The 19,962-nt window shown below is 37.7% G+C and overlaps 1 protein-coding gene across 1 annotated transcript in view; it reads right to left on the reverse strand.

Annotated features, from left to right (window-relative positions):
• Positions 1–1,371: 1,371 nt before the first annotated feature.
• The window catches only part of CD163 (CD163 molecule), a 30,351-nt gene continuing 11,760 nt past the window's right edge, over positions 1,372–19,962 (reverse strand). Inside the window, exons 5-17 of the mRNA XM_019626194.1 lie at positions 14,182–14,502; positions 13,358–13,678; positions 11,273–11,587; positions 10,860–11,174; positions 10,382–10,474; positions 9,986–10,300; positions 8,599–8,919; positions 7,597–7,905; positions 6,985–7,017; positions 6,662–6,760; positions 4,916–5,011; positions 3,893–3,944; positions 1,372–1,578 (exon numbers count right to left, since the gene is read on the reverse strand). Of these exons, the coding sequence (XP_019481739.1) occupies positions 1,572–1,578; positions 3,893–3,944; positions 4,916–5,011; positions 6,662–6,760; positions 6,985–7,017; positions 7,597–7,905; positions 8,599–8,919; positions 9,986–10,300; positions 10,382–10,474; positions 10,860–11,174; positions 11,273–11,587; positions 13,358–13,678; positions 14,182–14,502 (2,597 nt within the window). The 3' untranslated portion in view covers positions 1,372–1,571. The remainder of the gene's footprint in view (positions 1,579–3,892; positions 3,945–4,915; positions 5,012–6,661; positions 6,761–6,984; positions 7,018–7,596; positions 7,906–8,598; positions 8,920–9,985; positions 10,301–10,381; positions 10,475–10,859; positions 11,175–11,272; positions 11,588–13,357; positions 13,679–14,181; positions 14,503–19,962) is intronic.

Below are 19,962 nucleotides of genomic sequence, written 5' to 3' on the forward strand. Positions count from 1 at the left end.
CCGAGAAAATATAACACTACAGAGTGAGAGAATAAAAGGCTGCAGTAAAAGAGAAAATAAAGCGTTCTACCAACAACAAACGGAAAGCAAAAAAAAAAAAAAAGACCTCTTCCTACAAATCTGTTGCAGAACCCACTCTTGTAGATGCCTAGGAAGAGAAATAATGATTCATTAATTGCCACGAATAACCGAGGTAACAAGACAGCTGAGGAAGAAAATGAAATGTCTCCAGAAAATAAACTTAAAGACATGGAAATATATGACTTAAATGACAGAGAATTCAAGATTGCAGTTCTGAAAAAATTTAATGAGATGCAAGAAAACAAAGACAGGCAGTTTAATGAACTCAGAAACACAATCAAAGAACAAAATGAATATTTTACCAAAGAGATTAAAATTTTAAAAATTAACCAAGTAGAATTTCTGGAGATTAAAACACAATAAAAGAAATGAAGAATGATGAAAGTTATAATGCAAGTTGAGACAACATATTATATTTATGAAATTTGAAAAGAGTCAGAAATCTCACTCAGAAATTCATACAATTTAAAGCAAGTCTGACAGAAAAAGTCGAGAACCATATGACTTCACTCATATGTGAGATATAAAACTGAAGGTAACAAAGGAACAAGACAAACAAATGAAACAAAAACTCACAGACACAGACAAAATTTAGTTGTTACCAGAGGGTAAGGGCGGAGGTGGGATGGTAGAAGAGGGAAAAGGGGGTCAAATATATGTTGATGGAAGGAGAACTGACTCTGGGTGATGAACACACAATGTGATATACAGATGATGCATCACAGAGTTGTACACTTGAAAGTTATGTAACTTTACTAACCATTGTCACCTCAATAAATTTTAATTAAAGAAAAGAAATCCGGGCCGGCCGAGTGGCGCGTTAGTTAAGAGCTGGCTTGGGATGCCAGAGGGACCCAGTTCGGATCCCACATATGAGGGCCAGTGACACTGCCCTCTACAGCTAAGATGCTGAACAACGGCTCAACCTGGAGCTGGGCTGCCATGAGTCCCCGTTGATGGCATAGGCTGCAGCCACTGCTGCAGTGGGTTGCCATGGCCTACTGTACATAGCCAGCAGCCAGTGTGAGCGACCAGCAGCCACAGTGAGCGGCCGTCCTGAGGCCAGAGACTGATCTGCCTCACCCGGGAAGAGCTCAATGATGATGCCAACTTGGGCCAGTGAAGCCACATCCTCCACAACTAGACTGAAGAACAAAACGACAGCAACTTGTCTGTTCCCCTTCCCCCAATTCCCCAGCATTGTTCCCATCCCTCCAATTCCCCAATAAAAATCTTAAAAAAAAAAAAGAAAAAAAAAGAAATTCGTAAAATCAAGAATAAAAAGTTAAGACAAATTTTAATCAGCAATATTTATTTTTATTTAATCACACTGAAAATCATATATACAACTTTTAGCAGTCACAGTCACCAATTTAATTTTATAAATTTAGCAGCAGTCTTTGAAATATAGGAAAAATTGGACTGTATTGTGATCTTCAGTGAAGGAGGTGAATTCTTCATTCAATAGTCCAGGTCTTCATCAAGGTATGTCAAAGGCTGAATTAAAGCCGTAAATAGAAAACCTGTTATTTTCCTCTTCACATGCATAGAAGAATTACATTATAGTGTAATATAGTGTATTACATTAGCACACACGTACACATACACCACTCACTCACATATATTAAAAAGCATACCACTTTCCCAAACAGAAAAATGCAATGGTTCTTATTTCATAGAACTACAGTGGTGCCTAGAAATGCTATTTTTAAAAGTACCCCCACATGATTCTGAAGCAGTTTTCAGCAGTGATTACTCTTTAAGGAAAAAAGTAGTTTAAGCATTATTTATTATATCAGAATAATGTTTATATTTTTGAGATTATAAATCGAAAGTCATGTATAGTCCTCAGTTTACAATGGTGTTAGAATTTTTAAATGTTTCTTTATACATATACAGGTATAATTTTATAGATGTAAACATTGTATATTAAATAACATGAGCACATAAATGGAATGATATTATTGCACTTTTACGGATAATTTTCCTTTTTTTAGTTGGCTGCACCATAATTTTCTAGCCACTACCTCACTGATTCCCATTCATTTTGTTTGCAGCTTTTGCCACTACTACTAACACTACAAAAAAATAATCCTTTATATATTTTCTTACATACTAGTGGCTTTATTTGTATGGGAAAAAAATCTGTGAGGTAGAATTGTTGGATCAAAGGATCTGTGAAGCATTTTAAAAAAAATTTTCATAGAAGTTTCCAGGTTGCTTTCTCTAAAGGATATCACACTTCTCATTTCCAATAGCAGTGTTTGAAATTACATTTTTCTCTGTATTCCCACCAGCAATAAATATTGGTGCTTTAAAATTTTTGTTGGTCTGATGTATATAAAGTTATATATTCGTAGTCATAACTTGAATTGCTCAGACATACTGGTGAATTTGAGCATTTTAAAATGTCTACTTGTTATTTGAAGTTTATTTTGTATGAGTTGTCTTTCCATAGCTTTGTCTAATTATCCATTAGTTGTCTTTGTCTTAACAATTGATAAGATATATATATGAAATTTATATACATATACTTACCCGTTTCATGCAATATACAAATTATAGGCTATATGTGTACATATATATTAACACTTTACATTTATATATTTTTAAGAGTTCCAACTTTTATCTTTTGACTCAATCTGTATTTTTATGTCATATGTAATATTTCTATAAAAATCTTACTTTCGCTATATATCATTTCTAAATATATACTCCACACCAAATTTTTTTTAAAGAACAGAAAATGTGCCCCCTAACTCATTTCACCTTATTTTCCTTTTGATGTATAACTCAATAAATTTCTTGCCTTGCTCATTTTTTGTTCTTGTTATACTTTCCTCATGAAAGCAAATTATAAAATGCAAATCTGATTGTGTCTTGCCCCAGTTTAAACTTCCAAAGCCCACCACCTCCCCAATAGTCTCTAAAATAAAATATAAACATGAAATGTAGCCAATAAGACCATTCATGCAGCCTTTTCTTTTTTAAAAAATTGCTTAAATTTATTGGGGTGACATTGGTTGGTAAAATTATATAGGCTTCAAGTGTACATTTCTATAACACATCATCTATATATTACATTATATGTTTACCCGCCCAGACAGCCTTAGGATTTCATCACTTCCCCTCTCTCTACATAACCCCTCCATATTCTTGCCTATAGACTGAGAAATTTCATTGAACAATCATGTCTTTTTCAATAGTATCTTTTATCACTGTATCTTCAGTGCTCAGGACACCACTTGTCACCAAAATATGTTCAATGTATTTGAACATATATATCAAAGCTTCTTACTGTTTCCCAAAGGTGTGCTTCTATTTCATGCCTCCGTATTTTGTACATGTTATGTCCTTTCTTTAAAACGGTCTATCTTTCAGTCATCTCATGTTTAACTTGAACATTAATTACATCTGCTTCACAATCTCCCCAAACTTTCTTAGGCAAACTTTCTATATTCCTGTAGTATCTTATACTACTCTACGTGGCATGCATTATACAACCATAAATATGTCTTATCTTTTTCCTGACTGACCCGCATAATATCTTTAAAAGATTTATTCATATTTATTTACCCAGTTTCTCCTTAGCTCCATGATTATTAGGGCTTAGAATATATCTGTAACTAAGAGACGTATGAGTCATAGTAATAAAAATGTCATATATTCTAAATATGGATAGACATACATAAACAGATATATATATGGAAATATATGTGTATATACATTCTTTCTAAAACCAGAAGAGTTCTCAATTTTCCAAAGGAATGTACTTGTTTAGCACAATGATGAATAAATTCTCCTTACTCACCTCACTGGGTTATAATTCCCATTTTCTTTTTCAGTGTACTTCAGAATGTTCTCTGTTTCATCCAGAAATAGAAAAAAATTTAGACACAGAAATTAGTCCAGCAGCATTAAAACCACCTGACTCATCGGGATTTTCCGAAAGAAAGAAAATAATTACTGGGAAATAATTATTTCCTCATTTCCAGTAATAAGGGGAGGTGACCTCCCCTCAAGTGCTTCAAAAGCTCTTTGAACACTTAAAAACACTGTCCACAATTAGTAAAGCAAACAAGTGTGATTTAAGGGGCACAGAAAGTCTTTCCTATGCATTAACTATGTTTTCTTGGCATAAACTGCAGCAAATACCAAATTCTTTGAGCTGAAGAAGCGAGGCAGGCCCTGTCAGAAGGGAAGGACTATTGAGAAGGATTTGAGCCTTCATGCACTGAGTAGGTGTTGGGATATTTTTTCCAACCCAGCAGAGCTATGCTTCCCAGAGGCAGAATTAGTGCACTGGTGTTAAATGGAAGTTAGAGGACAGAGAAAGAAGCATTACGTAATGGGAAATGAGGCTAGTCCTGTGAATAGTGATAGCTTCTGATGGGATAGAGATATAGAAAGTTCAAGCTTTTAGGTTTTTAGGGAAAATATAATAAATAGCAAGTTAGAGAAAGGAAAGTAGCAGGAGTGGGAATAGAAGCTGTAAAAGAGATATATGAAAAGCTAAATTACTTTTCAGAAGATTAATTTTGGTTTCATAAAATGAGGGCCAAGTTATGATATTCTACTGCATGGTTATTTGTACGTCTGTCAGAAATAATCGTAGAATTCTTAGCCAGAGGTCTCTCCATGATTGTAGTTTTTATGTTCTCTAAGAATAATTTTCAGTTTATTCCTGCCTTTCTTCCTTACATGCATCATGAACTTCCTATCACTAGATGTTTGAGATTTTGTTCTGCTGCTATGCAAAGTAGAATGCCTCCGCCTCAATTGCACCTACTAGTCTGAACCCCAGGGGCTGTAGACCCTCAAAGAACCCACATACCTGAGGAGCTCAGCGGGTCCACATTATCTGCTTTTGAGCAGGAATTCATCTGCTGGTATTGAACTTGGGAGACAGAATTCTCTCCTCTCAAGGAAACTGAAAACAGAGGTCCTAGTTAGGAATCAGCAGACCACAATACAGCTTTTTCCCCTATGTGTGCCTTTCCCCAGCAGTGCAAACATACTTAATCTTCATTCATACCCTTGTCTTGTTTCCATCCAATTCTACTACCAAGTTTTTCCCTTATAATGCCACAAACTCAAATCCAGTGGGAAGATGCATATAAGGTAGAACAACCCAGTTTCTTTCCCTAAGGCAGCCAGCAGTCTTCTCTTTCTTTTTTTAAATTGAAGTGTATTGGGGTGAAATTGTTAGTTCATTGGAGCTTTCCCTAAAATCTATCTCCTCTCCATTCTCACTATAAATTTATTTTTCATCTTTTATCTCAACCAATTCAAAATGCTACCCTTGTCAACAATGTGGCCCTCCTTCAACTCCTTATGCATCCTTTTGTCAAGCAGGACTTCCTGAAAGGCTGCTTGACTATTTCACTTCCTTATATAATACTCTTTCATGACTATTCATCTTCTTACCATGGAATACAGAACTTTATAATTTGTTTCTTCCCTCTTCTCCAGCCTTATTAGTAGTGTCTCTCCTTGAGCTCAAGTTTTACTCCCCACCAAAAAACAACAAATGTGGTATCTGTTAAGTTTCTCTACATTTATACATATTGCTCCTTCCCAGTTCTTTGAACTCCTATCTTCAAAATTTGTCTCAAATGCCTCCTAGAAGCCTCTGACACTTCCCTTTCCCTTTCAGTTAGTTGTTTTCTTCTTAGTGCCACCTTTTTCCTTATTTGTATTAATGTATAATACCACATTGCAGTTTATTTGTTTACATATATATATATCTCTCCCACTAGGTTTGAAATTTCATGAAGATAAAAACATTTGGTTATCCATGTCTATATCAGGGCCTACTACATTGCTTGGCAGGGCAGTAGAATTAGAATTAGTATATAGTAAGAGCAAATAAATGTTTGGGCAATAAAGGATTCACCCTAAACCATACAGCATATCCATTCTAAGCTATCAATTGTATAACGTCCCAATGAAACATGTAGGTGGAGTATAGGAATCATCAGTACAACCACAGCCTTTTCTCTTTTCTGAAATCTTGTGCTTTCCTTTTGAGAAACTGCTTAAGCCTCTTCTTGGCTCCATATTTCTGGCCATTTGATAGATTCAAGTATTTTTTAATCCCAAGGACCTTGTTATCCCATAAGACATTAGAGAAACTGGGCCAGTTGAGTGGTGTGTTGGTTAAGAGCTGGCTTGGGACGCCAGCTCTGTGCAGCAAGGCCCCAGTTCAGATCCCACATGAAGACCAGTGACACTGCCCTCTATAGCTAAGATGGTGAACAACAGCTCAACCTGGCATTGGGTGCCGTGAGTTGCTGGTGATGGCGTAGGCTGCAGTCCCTGCTTCAGTGGGCTGCCATAAGCCACCATTAGCGGCCGCCCAGAGGCCGGCCACTGATCTGCTTCAGCAGGGAAGAGTGCAATGATAATACCAACATGGTCCAATGAAGCAACGTCCTCCACAACTAGACTGAAGAACAAAAGGACAGCAACTTGTCTGTTCTCCTTCCCCAGATTCCCCAGCACTGTTCCCCTCCCCCAATTCTCCAATAAAATCGTTAAAAAAAAAAAGACATTAGAGAAACCATAATTTAGCTCAGACCTGTAAGTCGCTGTAACTGTCTTCGCTTCCAGGTCCACAAGAGGAACACAATGAGACCAGCCAACAGGATGACCCCAGATGCAACAAGGAATGCGTAACCTAAGCACAAGTAAATATCACAGGAGATGACAATGTCTTAGCCCAAAGACCTGGGTCCCTAGTTATTATCCCTCCCTTATGTCAGATACAGGATCACGGAAAAGAATTTCATATTCTCTTCTGACCTAAACTTCTTCTTCTTCTTCTGACCTAAAATTTTTTAACAAAAGGGGTTCTAAATAATGCAGATAATTGATCCCACACTCATAAACCCCATGATATACCTGTGCTATTTGATGGTTCTTTGGTTGCAGTTCCTATAGGGGAAAAAAAAGAGGAGACTCAATTCTAGGAATAATATCTAGAACAAATACTTCTATTCCCATACACTTGAAACTTATAAAATGTTCTTAACCAATGTTACCTCAATATTTAATTTTAAAAAAAGAACATATAGAACCTGCTAACTGATTGGGGGAGGTGATAGATGAGAGGGAGAGGAAGAATTTTAAACTGGAGAATTAGATGTGTGATGGTACCATTTCCTAGATTAAAGAATACAGTTTTTATTGAACAAATCAATTATTTTTCCTATTTTCTATGTGAGCCCACAGTGCCTTTCAGCCAAGTAAACTACTCCTTTCCACCTAAAACTATGGTCTCCCTGTCTTTCTTCCTTCTGCACAGGGATCCAGATAAGTAATATGCTTTTCCTTGGTGAAGGCCAATGTATTAAAAACAAATATTTTCATCATTCCCTCAGACGGAAACATCGTGATTCTCTCCCCACTAGATCCCTGTGTTGACACACCCAGTCTTTACACAATGCACTTGGCTGCTCACCCCTTCTGCTGTTGCCAGAGATTTCAAGCTTAATCCAGCACCCCGGCACTCACCTGAGCATATCACCGCAGCATCTTCCTTGTGCCCACAGTCACTGTGTCCCCAGGATTTGGCAGGACAATCCCACAAGGAAGACTCATTTCCTTTGCACTTCACTTCATTAAGCCATATGGGCCCAGTTCCCTGACCAAATGCTGCCTCTTTTAGTGACTCCAAAGCTGAGCCACAGCCCAGCTGTCGACACACCACCTGAGCGTTGTCCAAGTCCCAGGAGTCATCACACACTGTCCCCCAGGAACCTTTGTACCAGATCTCCACACGTCCGGAGCAAGTAGTGTTTCCTTCTTGAAGTCTTATCTTGTCTAAAAAAATCAGAGACCTAGGTCATTTCTGAGAAGATAAAGACTCCTAAAAGGTCACAGGGAAAAACGATGTTTTTAAACATTGCTTATTTAATGCACATTTAAAATATATTTTAATAAAGTTTATCTTTTATGAAAGCACATGTCCTTTTAGCAAAATATTTCATCTTGGACAAAACATTAGTGTGACTCAGGAAATGTCAAATGAATAACATTAACATTGTATAATGTTAAGTTCTCTCAAATAGAAAAGAGCTTTGGGATATTGCCAGGTACATAGAAATTTTCTTCCAGTTTAATAAGATGGAGAATGGGAAAATACTTCAGCATTGATCTTTCTGATTGCTTCTGTCTTTATATTAATATAACAAGACAATATTTGAAAGAATGAGAAAGGTAAAGTAGACCATTCAATAGTCAAATACTGAATTACATATTCTCTGCTCCACATTTGTTCATAGAGAAAGCAATTGAATAAAACTTTCAGGAAGACCACAGAGAATATAATATTCTTTTGAAAAATGATCTCAGATTCTGAAAATCTATAGGTGAAATCTATAGGTAAAATTAAATAAAACCAGTTACACTGTCCAGATAGAATAGGTACTCGAATTAACTAGAGTTCACTCACTCATCAGAAGATAATAATGGAGTCACAGAATGAAATTTTCATATAGTTCAACACATACTCACTGGCACATGTGATCCAGGTCTCCTCTGAGGGGCTGGCCAGTCTCTGCTTCCACGGAGATGATGGGCACTGCCATAATGTGTCAGGACCTTTTGGACACTGAACATTGTCCACCCATATGTGCCTGGACATTGTCTTGGCTACAGATGCAGGCATGATAGTCCCGTTGTCTGCACAGCCCAGCTGCCTGCATACCACCTCCACAGTGTCTGGAGACATGTTACTCTTGCCAACACTGCCCCAAACTCCATTGTAAAAAACTTCCAGACGCCCAGCACAGGTCTCTCTGCTGGTTTCACTGATCAGCCTCACAGACATGAAATCTGGGGTGAAATACAGAGTTAGTAGTTTCACATCTTCTCTAAAAATTCAGAAGACTCCCTTCCTTTACTCTGATATAAGAATGGCTTTAAAAATAGGTACACTATGTCAATTACTAGTAATTCTTTAGTAACTTCTGGATGATTTAGTAGCTTTTAGTAAGATACAGTATTTGTTCTAGAAATACCTTCTGCTTTTCTAGTCTTGGGTTTTGTACTCAGGGGACTCTTTAGAATGGTACCAATGATTCTAAGGTGACTTCTAGATCTCGATAAAAGGCTCAAAGCCTTTTTATTAATTCATACTTTGGATTTCTCCCCCCCCCCAAGTTACTGTTACTTAAGAAACTTATTCTCATCATTTTTGTGTTTTTTGCAACTGCCCTTGGCAGTTAAAATTTAGTGAGATGCTCAGACACTAAAGCCAAGATTTTGTGTACATTACCTTAAAATGAAATATTTCTTTTTTTGACACCTCACAGCTTTGTTGTGTATGTCCTCTACCAAATTTATGTCATTAAATGTAAATGATATCCAAATCACTTCTGGCATACAGAATTTTGCCATGTATACAAAAAAAGATCATTGGCCTCTTATGGTAATTTTTGCTCATATGACAAGTAAGTCTGATTTGTCTGTCATAAAAATTTACTTGGGCATGGTAATTATCTTTTTCTCTGTAGAATGTAGCACTGATGTATCTCTTCTTGTCCCTTTTAATCTACTTTTTTATATTAATACAGTGACTATCAGGCGGTGCACTGAATCCTTAACCAATATCCAGCTCCATATATGTTTATAAAAGAATTCATTATTAGTTTTGTTGTCATTTTTGTGATATGCAAGCTCATTTCTGAATGTTTCTCCTTCTGATTTTATACTACCTTGCACATAAGGCAGCACTACACTAATTCATCAAAGCTATACTTCTGGGGTCCTGGCTGTTGCAACAATTCCCTCTGAAATTGCTTTTCAGAGAATTCTCTCAAATTAATATCCCTCACTATCCTTTGCCCCACCTCAGTCCTTTCCTAAGTAATTGTGACCAGAGGTTCTGTGCAGAACTTACCTGAGCAGATAACTCCTGCATCCTCCTTATGCCTGCAATTGTGTCGCCCCCAGCCATGTGAAGGGCATTGCCAAACATGAGATTCTTTTCCATTACAGTTTATCTCGTCTAGCCAGATGTGCCCTGTTCCTTCCCCAAAATGAGCAGAACCAGTGGCATTAACGGCCGTTCCACAGCCCAGCTGTCTGCATACCACGTGGGCATCACTCAGGTCCCAGCTGTCATCACAGATGGTCCCCCAGGAGCCCTCATGGTTAATCTCAAGTCTCCCAGCACAGCGACCACCTCCATTTACCAGGCGAAGTTGATTGCTCTCTGGAAAGAGAAAACAAACTATTAATAAAATGCGTTCCTAAGGATTGAGATCATTTTCATAGACTGGTTACTGATTCTTACCTATGCAGGCAACAGCACTTTCTTCTGGAATAGTAGAGCTTGTTGGGTCTGAAGATGATGAATTGCATGGGGATAGTGTCTGACTCTGGTTTCCTGCAAACATCAAACTGCTCAGTCATGCAAGATACAAAAGGTAGGGTGAGGAATGGAGGTCAGATGAAGTATTAGATAGATGAGCTGGGGGCAAACATAGCTTTAGAGGGAGAGAAAGGGGGATGGGTCAACCAGGCAGGGATTAATCAGGTGTTTTGAGAAGGGCTGGCACATGGTAAGCACTAGATAATTATGAGGTCCATGAAAATTAAGTTTATACTCTCTCTAAAATGACAAATGAGGTTAATATTCCGGTACAATTCTCATGATCCCTCAAAATGAATCATTCCCTTTTACTTTTGTTCGTCATCACTATAGGTACACTTGCTCTTAAGGCACACCACCAGGCAAGAAGCTCTTCATTGGCTGCCCTGGATCCTCTTACCTGAGCAGATTACAGAGGCCACTTGCCCTGCAGGACATAGCGATGCACCCAGAGCAGTTACAGGACAATCTCCTATGTGCTGCTCAGTCCCAGTGCAGTGAAACATGTGCCTCCAGACTTGACCACTTCCTTTCCCAAAATGTGCTCCTTTTGGGGTAGAAAGGGCAACTCCACATTTAAGCTGTTGGCACAAAACGTGGGCATCTTCCATGTCCCAGTGAGAGTTGCAGAGGGATCCCCAGGTCCCCCGAACCTTGAGCTCCACTCTTCCTTCACATGGGGAATTGCCAGTCACCAAGCGGATTTCTGTGTATCCTGGAAGGAATCAGGGCTTTACAAAAGGTGTCTGTGACTACGTAACCCTACCCTCTTCATGGCAAGGGAACAAATTGAAAATGTTCTCTGGGTCTCACTTGAGCAGACTACTCCAACGTCTCTGCTGTGGCTGCAAGTCTCGCCTGGGCGGGGTGCGACGGAGCACAGTGAAAGATGGGACTCGTTCCCCTCACACTGGAACTCTTCAGCCCAGATCTGTCCATTTCCTTCTCCAAAATGAGCTCCCCCCATGATAGAGACGGCTGTGCCACATTGTAATTCCCTGCACAGTACATTGGCAGCTTCTAGAGAGAAGTCAGAGTCACAGACGGTGCCCCATGTGTTGCCATGTTTTACTTCAACACGACCAGAGCAAGGAATGTCCCCTCCAACCAGTCTGGGTTCCCTGTGGGCTGAAAAATAATATTTCAGTGAGAGATAATATGATTCCAAAGTTTTCCTTCATGATGGAAGTGAGGAAGGGAGTGAAGAGTAAGAAAGGGAAGCTAGGGTGTTCAGTGATTTTCCGCACTCCAATTCTAGGCTTTTCTGCCTAGAATTGGGTGTAGCACATTCTAGACCTCTTCATTCCTCATTATACAAATTCACCTGAGAAAATTCTGGAACTTTGCCTCCTGAAACTATTCCTGGAGGCATGATAACTTTTTCCTTTCTGTATTTTCCTTATATTGTTCATAACATTGGAGACCACAGATGATGTGTATCCATGCTCTCTATCTTTTAAACCTGTACTCAGCTCTTCACCTATTGCAATGTGACATCTGCCCCTACCTTTTCAAATGGTTTTAAGTAAAGTTTTCCAATATACTTTCTGTTTTCAAAATGAACATTAGACCATTTTTTTCCTTTTGATGCCTTTGCACTCAACACACAAGACACTTCTTTCTTCTTCTTCCTGCTTGACAATGCTTTATCAGAACCTTTCATGAATTCCCTGACTGAAGGTTCTATCCTCAGCTTTTTCATCTTATTAATGACCATCTTCTCTTAACTGACAATAAATATGTTTTTTTTTAAAATTTATATTCATAAACATATCTACTTGGACATCTGGAATTTAAGGTGTTCAAAATTGAATAAATTATGTATTGAGAAGCCCACTGTGTTTTTTACTTAACGATATCTAAATCAAATTAGAATGACCTGAAATTGAACTATTTCTTTATCTACCAAAAAGGAATAATAATGATAGTAGTGAACACTAAGTGAACACCTATTATTATGGCATTTTACTAAGTATTTAACAAACATTGTTTCATCTTTACATTGCCTTAGGATACAATTATTAAAATCATTCTAATTTTCTGAAGCATAGGGAGATGTAGTAATTTGCTAAGTTCACAGTGAGTTAGTAAAGGACCAGGATTTGAAGCCAAGGAATATATTCCAGAGGCTAGAATCTTGACCCTTGCAAGACACTAGCACATGTGGAAAGTCACTAATCTCTGTCAGTCCTCCAACACATTTTTTCTGCATATTCTTTGCTATTGCTTTAATGTAATTTGTCATCATGCTATATAAACCTTTGCAACAGCTTCCTAAGTGGTAATTTTGCTTCTAAGTCCTCTTTCTAATAAATCTATGACATGATCACAAATATACTATTAAATTTCAAATATTTTCACAAGATTTCTTTGTCTTCAAGATTACTCAATGTTGCTCTACTATTTATACAATAATTTGTCCTTTCAACAAACATTATTAAGCACCTACAATGCTTTAAGCATCTGGGTGGGTTAAAAAGTCTATCACAGAATTCAGTCTATCAGTGAAGACAGACAATACTAATACTACCAATAATAATCATAACCATTTGCTGTGTAATTCCTGTGAGGAAGATATTTTTGTTACTATCATTTTTCTTTTGAGGAAACTGCAGCATGGACAGCTTTAATAGATTTCCCAATATCACCCATCTATTAAAAATAAGGAGAGATGATAAACATTAATAATTTTACATACTTTAAAATACTCTATAATGTTACCTTAAAAGGCTTAATATCTATTACTCTATCAATCATACCCAATGGCTTAGCCTAACAATATCTGGGAATACCATGCTTTTTCATGCTTCTGTGCATCTGTGAAAACTTTTCTCTCTACTTATAAAGTACTTCCAAGCCTTAAATTCAACTTCTTAACATGTTGCTTGAACATCTTACCTGAGCAGGTAATTTTGGCTGCTTCATAGTGATCACAGCTAAGTCCACCCCACTGCCAATTCTTGCAGTCCCAAAAAGAAGTTTCATTTCCATTACACCTCCCTAAAATCAGCCACATGTTTGTTGGCTTGATTTTGGAATAAATTTGATAGGATGTTTTGAGTGCAGATCCACATCCCAGGTGCTTGCAAACCACATCAGCTTCTGTCAGTCCCCAGCCTCTTTCACACACGTTCCCTACTAATTTCTGAATTTCCACCTCCACTGTCCCAGCACAGTGGCTGCCGCCGCCTTTCAGTCTCAGTTCCAGGTCCGATCTTTCTGCAAAAGAAACATAAACTTAGGCCATAGATACATATGAAGGTAAAATAAAGGACATGATTTTTATTTTGTTCCTTCCAAGATACTGAGACACTGGAAATTATGGTTTACCCATCTCCTAGTTCCTTTAACAGCCAGTATAGATCACAAATGTGGTTAGAAATGGGATTATAGTTTCAAGGGTTAATAAAAATTATCAATGGCAGAAAAATATGAGCCAGTAACATTTTTTTTAAAAAAAGAGCTTAAACATTTTATGTCTCAGAGCTCCAGGTAGATTTAGAATTTGAAGTGTGGTTCCTAACAGTAGTCTGAATAATTATTACAGAAAATAGTCAGGCAGTGCTCTAAACTAGTCAAGTAAAGAACATATTAAAGATTCCACACAAGTGTAAGAATTCCCAACAAAGAAATTATTAGATATTTCTATCTCTCACACTTCATACTTATTATTACTCCCATGAAACACAGGCCCTTCCTTCTCTACTTTTGTTTTAACTTACCAGAACATGTCACACCAGCATCTTCATGATGGTTGCAATAATGCTTTCCCCAGTCATAGTGTTTGCATTGCCAGACAGCAGATTCATTTCCATTGCAGGCAACACGGTCAAGCCAAATGTTTCCAGTTCCCTCACTGGCATTAACTCGACCGATGGCAGTGACAGCAGTTGGGCATCCCAGTTGCTTACATGCTACAGCAGCATCACTACTATCCCAGCCATCATCACACACTGTCCCCCATTCTCCTTGGAATTTCACTTCTAATCTTCCTGAACATTCATTGACTCCATCTATCAGTCTCAGGCTCAGATCTGCTCCATCTGTAAGAAGGACACAAAAGAAGTCAGTGATAAAGCAACAAGAGTTTTCCCGTTAAGATGGCTGAATAGGTAAACTCTGTGCTTGCCTCCTCCCATGACCACATCAAAATTACAACTAAATTAGAGAACAACCATCAGTGAGAAAAACCTGAAGACTAGCTGAACAGAATTCATATAACTAAGGATATATTAAAGAAGCCACATTAAGACTGGTGGGAGGAGTGAAGATACAGAAAGGGCAGGTCCCACAACCATGGTGGAGCAATTAAGAATCAGGAGAGATATCTCAGTTGCAGAGGTCCCCCTTGAGGAGTGAAAGGTCCCAGCGCCACTCCAGGCTCTCAAACCCATGGCATCAATGTCAGGAAGAGGAGTTCCCATAACATTAGGATGTGAAAACCAGAAGGGATGTGTCCAAGAAAGACAACGGCATGCTAGAGACTGAGGCACTGCAGGTCCTAAAGGGCCCATGCACAGACTTACTCACTGACAATCTCACTCGCTCTAAGCTTTAGTGTAAGGGCAGCAGCTTGAAAAGATCCAGAGACATACGGGAGAAACTAAATTGGCTAACCTCAGAGTGAAGGCTGGAGGGGCAGGGATTGGGGCAACTATCCCTGGGGATGGAAGTGCTGACAAATATCATTGTTCCTTTGTTGAGCCTTCCTCCCACTCAGCCGGCAGGTGCAGGTTGGCACCAAATCTGTGCTCTCCATTAACCTGTCTAACACCATTTGCCACTCCCTGGTGATTCCCTGAGCCCCACCCTACCCAACTCATACCGTGGAACAAAGCCTCTTCCAGTGGCTTCCCCACAAAAGTGGCCTGCCACATCTGACACTGCAGAGTTTTTCAAAATCTATCAACCAAGTGATGTACATAAAGGGAGATAGCAATAGTAATACAATAATAATAGATGACTTGAACACTTCATTGACACCAATGGATAGATTATCTAGACAAAAAATGAACAAGGAAACAGCGGCCTTAAATGATATTTTAATCAGATGGACTTAATTGATATTTTTAGAACATTTCATCCAAAAGCAGCAAAATATACATTCTTTTCAAATGTACATGGAACATTTTCTAGTATAGACTACAGTTAGGCCATAAAACATGACAATAAATTTAAGAAGATTGAAATCATTTCAAGTATCTTCTCTAATCACAATGGTGTGAAACTTGAAATCAGTTACAAGAAGAAAATTGAAAACACACAAACATATGGAGACTAAATAACATGCTACTAAACAATGGCTGGGTTAACAATGAGATGAAGGAAGAAATCAAAAGATACCTTGAGATGAATAAAAATGAAAATACAATGACCCAAAATCTATGGGATACAGCAAAAGCAGTTCTAAGATGAAAATTCATAGTAGTACAGGTCTACCTCAAGAAACAAGAAAAGTCCCAAATAAACAATCTAACTTTATGCTTAAAGAAACAAGAAAAAGAATAGCAAACAAAGGCCAAAGTGAGTAGAAAGGCAATAATAAACATCAGAGTAGAAATAAATGAAATAAAGTCTAAAAAAAACCAAAAGATCAATGAAACCAAGAGCTACTTCCTTGAAAAGACAAACAAAATTTTAACCAGATTCATCAAGAGAGAGACAGAGAGAGAAAGAGAGAGAGAGAGAGAGAGAGAGAGAGAGAGAGAGAGAGCCCAAATAAATAAAATTAGAAATGAAAGAACAGTGACAGTGAACACCACAGAAATACAAAAAATTTTAAGAAAATACTATGAACAATTATATGCCAACAAATTGGACAATCTTGAAGAAATGGATAAACTTCTAGAAACATATAATCTTCCAAGGCTGAATTACAAAGAAACAGAAAATCTGAACAGACCAATTACTACAAATGAAATCAAATCAGTAATCAAGAGAACTCCCAACAAACAAAAGTCTTGGAACAAATGGCTGAGCTTCACAGGTGGATTTTATCAAACATTCAAAGACTTAACACCTATTCTTCTCAAACTATTTCAAAAAATTCAAGAGGAGGAAATGCTCCCAAGCTCATTCTACGTGGCCATCATTACCCGGATTCCAAAACCAGACAAAGACATTACAGAAAAAGAAAACTATAGGCTAATATCCTTGATAAATACAGATGCAAAAACCCTCAACAAAATATTAGCAAACTGAATTCAGTAATATATTAAAAAGACCATACACCATGATCAAGTGGGATTTATTCCTAGGATGTAAGTTTGGCTCAATATCTGCAAATCAGTTAATGTGATATACCACATAAACAAAATGAAAGATAAAAATCATATGATCATATCAATAGATGCAGAAAAAGTGTTTGACAAAACCTGAATCCATTTATGATAAAAAAAAAAAGAACTCTCAGCAAAGTAGGAATAGAGGGCATATGTCTCAACATAATAAAGGTCAATACAACAAACCCACAGCTAATATCATACTCAATGGGGAAAATATAAAAGTGTTTTCCTTAAGATCAGGAACAAGATGGATGCCCATTTTTACCACTTTTATTTAACATAGTATGGGAAGTCCTAGCCACAACCATCAGACAAGAAAAGAAATCACAGGCATCCAAATTAGAAGAGAAGTAAAACTGTCAGGGCCGGCTGAGTGGCTCAGTTGGTTAAGAGTTATCTTAAGAGCGCGAGCTCTGAGCAACAGGGCCGCCAGTTCGATCCCCACATGGGCCATGACGCTGCACCCGAGCTGAGCTGCCGCTGAGCTGTCAACAGGTGGCAGGATGGCTCAGCTGGTGAGAGCATGTGCTCCTAATAACAAGACTGCCTGTTCGATGGTGGGTTACGCCTACCCACAACTAAAACTGAACTCGGCACCTTGTTACTCAGATGAACTCATACAACTCAACACCAAAAAACAAACAAATAATCCAATTAAAAAATGGGCAGAGGACCTGAACAGACATTTCTCCATAGAGGATATACAAATGGCCAATAGACATATGAACAAGATGCTACTCAGATGGTTCAGTGGATAGAGCGTGTGCTCTTAACAACAAGGCTGCCGGTTTGATTCCCACATGGGATGGTGACTATGCCCACCCGCAACTAAGATTGAACACAGTACCTTGAGCTTAGAGGTCACAAGCTGCCGACGGGCAGCCAGATGGCAATTGGTGCCCTCCACAACTAAGATTGAAGAACAACAACAACTTGTCTGTTCCCCTTCCCCAATTCCCCAACATTGTTCTCCTCCCCCAATTCCCTATTTAAAAAACGAAGTAAAACTGTCAGTATTTGCAGATGATATGATACTATATATATTGAAAACTCAAAAGATTCCACCAAAAAATTATTTGAACTGGTAAATGAATTCAATAAAGTAGCAGGATACAAAATTAATATTCAGAAATTGGTCATATTTCATACGCTAATAATGAATTGTCAGAAAGAGAAATTTTTAAAAATCCCATTTACAACTGCATAAAAAAATACCTAGGAATAAAATTAACCAAGGTGGTAAAAGACCTGTACTCTGAAAACTATAAGACACTGAAGAAAGAAATTGAAGAGGATACAAATAAACAGAAGCATATAGCATGCTCATGGATAGGAAGAATTAACATAGTTAAAATGTCCATACTACACAAAGCAATCTATAAATTCAATGCAATCTCTATCAAAATACCAGTGGCATTTTTCACAGAACTAGAACAAATGATCTTAAAATTTATATGGAACCCTAAAAGACCCTGAATATCCACAGCAATACTGAGAAAGAAGAACAAAGCTGGAGGTATCATGTTACCTGATATCAAACTAATACAAGGCCATAGTAATCAAAACAGCATGGTATTGGCATAAAAACAGACATGTATATCAATGGAACAGAATAGAAAGCCCAGAAACAAACCAATGCCTATATGGTCACTTAATCTATAACAAAGGAGGCAAAAATATACAATGGGGTAAATACATCTCTTCAATAAATGCTGCTGGGGAAACTGAAGAGATACATGCAAAAAAAAAAAAAAAGAAAAGAAAAGAAAAAAGAAAGTGGACCGCCTTCTTATCCCATATACAAGAATAAACTCAAAATCGATTAAAAACTTAAAGGGAAGACCTGAAACCAATAGAACTCCTAGAGGAAAACATAGGCAGTAAACTCTCCATTTTTGCCCTTAGTAGTTTTGGGGGTATGTTTCCTCAGGCAACAGAAACAAAAGAAAAAATAAACAAATGGGATTACATCAAATTAAATAGTTTTTGAACAGCAAAGGAAACCATCAACAAAACAAGAAGACATCCTACTGAATGGGAGAAGATATTCACCAATGATACACCTGATAAGGGATTAATGTCCAAAATGTATAAAGAACTCATACAACTCAACACCAAAAAACAAACAAATAATCCAATTAAAAAATGGGCAGAGGACCTGACCAGACATTTCTCCATAGAGGATATACAAATGGCCAATAGACATATGAAAAGGTGCTCAACATCACTAATCATCAAAAAAATGAAAATTAGAACCACAATAAGATACCACCTCACACTTGTCAGAATGGCTGTCATCAATAAATAAAAAAACCACGTGTTGACAAGGATGTGGAGAAAAGGGAACCCTCATCCACTGTTGGTGGGGTTGCAAATTGGTGCAGCCACTATGGAAAACAATTTGGAGGTTCTTCAAAAAATTGAAAATAGAACTGCCTTAAGACCCAGAAATTCCACTTTTGGGTATTTATCCAGAGAAATTAAAAATTCTACTTCAAAAAGATATATGCACCCTTATGTTCACTGCAGCACTATTCACAATAGCCAAGACATGGAAGTAACTGAAATTCCCATCAATAGACGATTGCATATAGAAGATATGGTACATACATACAATGGAATATTACTCAGCCATAAAAAGGAAGTCTTACCATTTGCAACAACATGGATGTACTAGAGGGTATTACACTAACTGAAAGTCAGACAGACAGAAACAAATGCCATATGATCTCACTTACATGTAGAATCTAAAGAACAAAATTAAAAACAACAAAAATAACAGGAACAGACTCATAAATACAGAGAACATATTGATGGTTCCCCCCAGATGGGAAGGGTGTTGGGGGACTGGGTTAAAAAGGTGAAGGGATTTTGACAAAATACAGCAGCCATTTATGATAAAAACTCTTAGCAAAGTGGGAATAGGTGGATCATATCTCAACATAATAAAGGCCATACATGATAAACCCACAGCTAACATCATACTCAACGGGGAAAAGCTCAAACCATTCCCTTTAAGATCAGGAACAAGACAAGGCTGTCCACTTTCTCCACTTTTATTCAACATAGTCCTGGAAGTTCTAGCCACAGCAATCAGACAAGAAAAAGAAATAAAAGGCATCCACATCGGCAAGGAGGAAGTAAAATTGTCATTATACACAGATGACATGATACTATATATAGAGGACCCCAAAGTCTCTATCAAAAAGCTATTGGATC

The sequence above is a fragment of the Hipposideros armiger genome, unplaced genomic scaffold, assembly GCF_001890085.2.
Source record: "Hipposideros armiger isolate ML-2016 unplaced genomic scaffold, ASM189008v1 scaffold_662, whole genome shotgun sequence".
NCBI classification, from domain to species: Eukaryota; Metazoa; Chordata; class Mammalia; order Chiroptera; family Hipposideridae; genus Hipposideros; species Hipposideros armiger.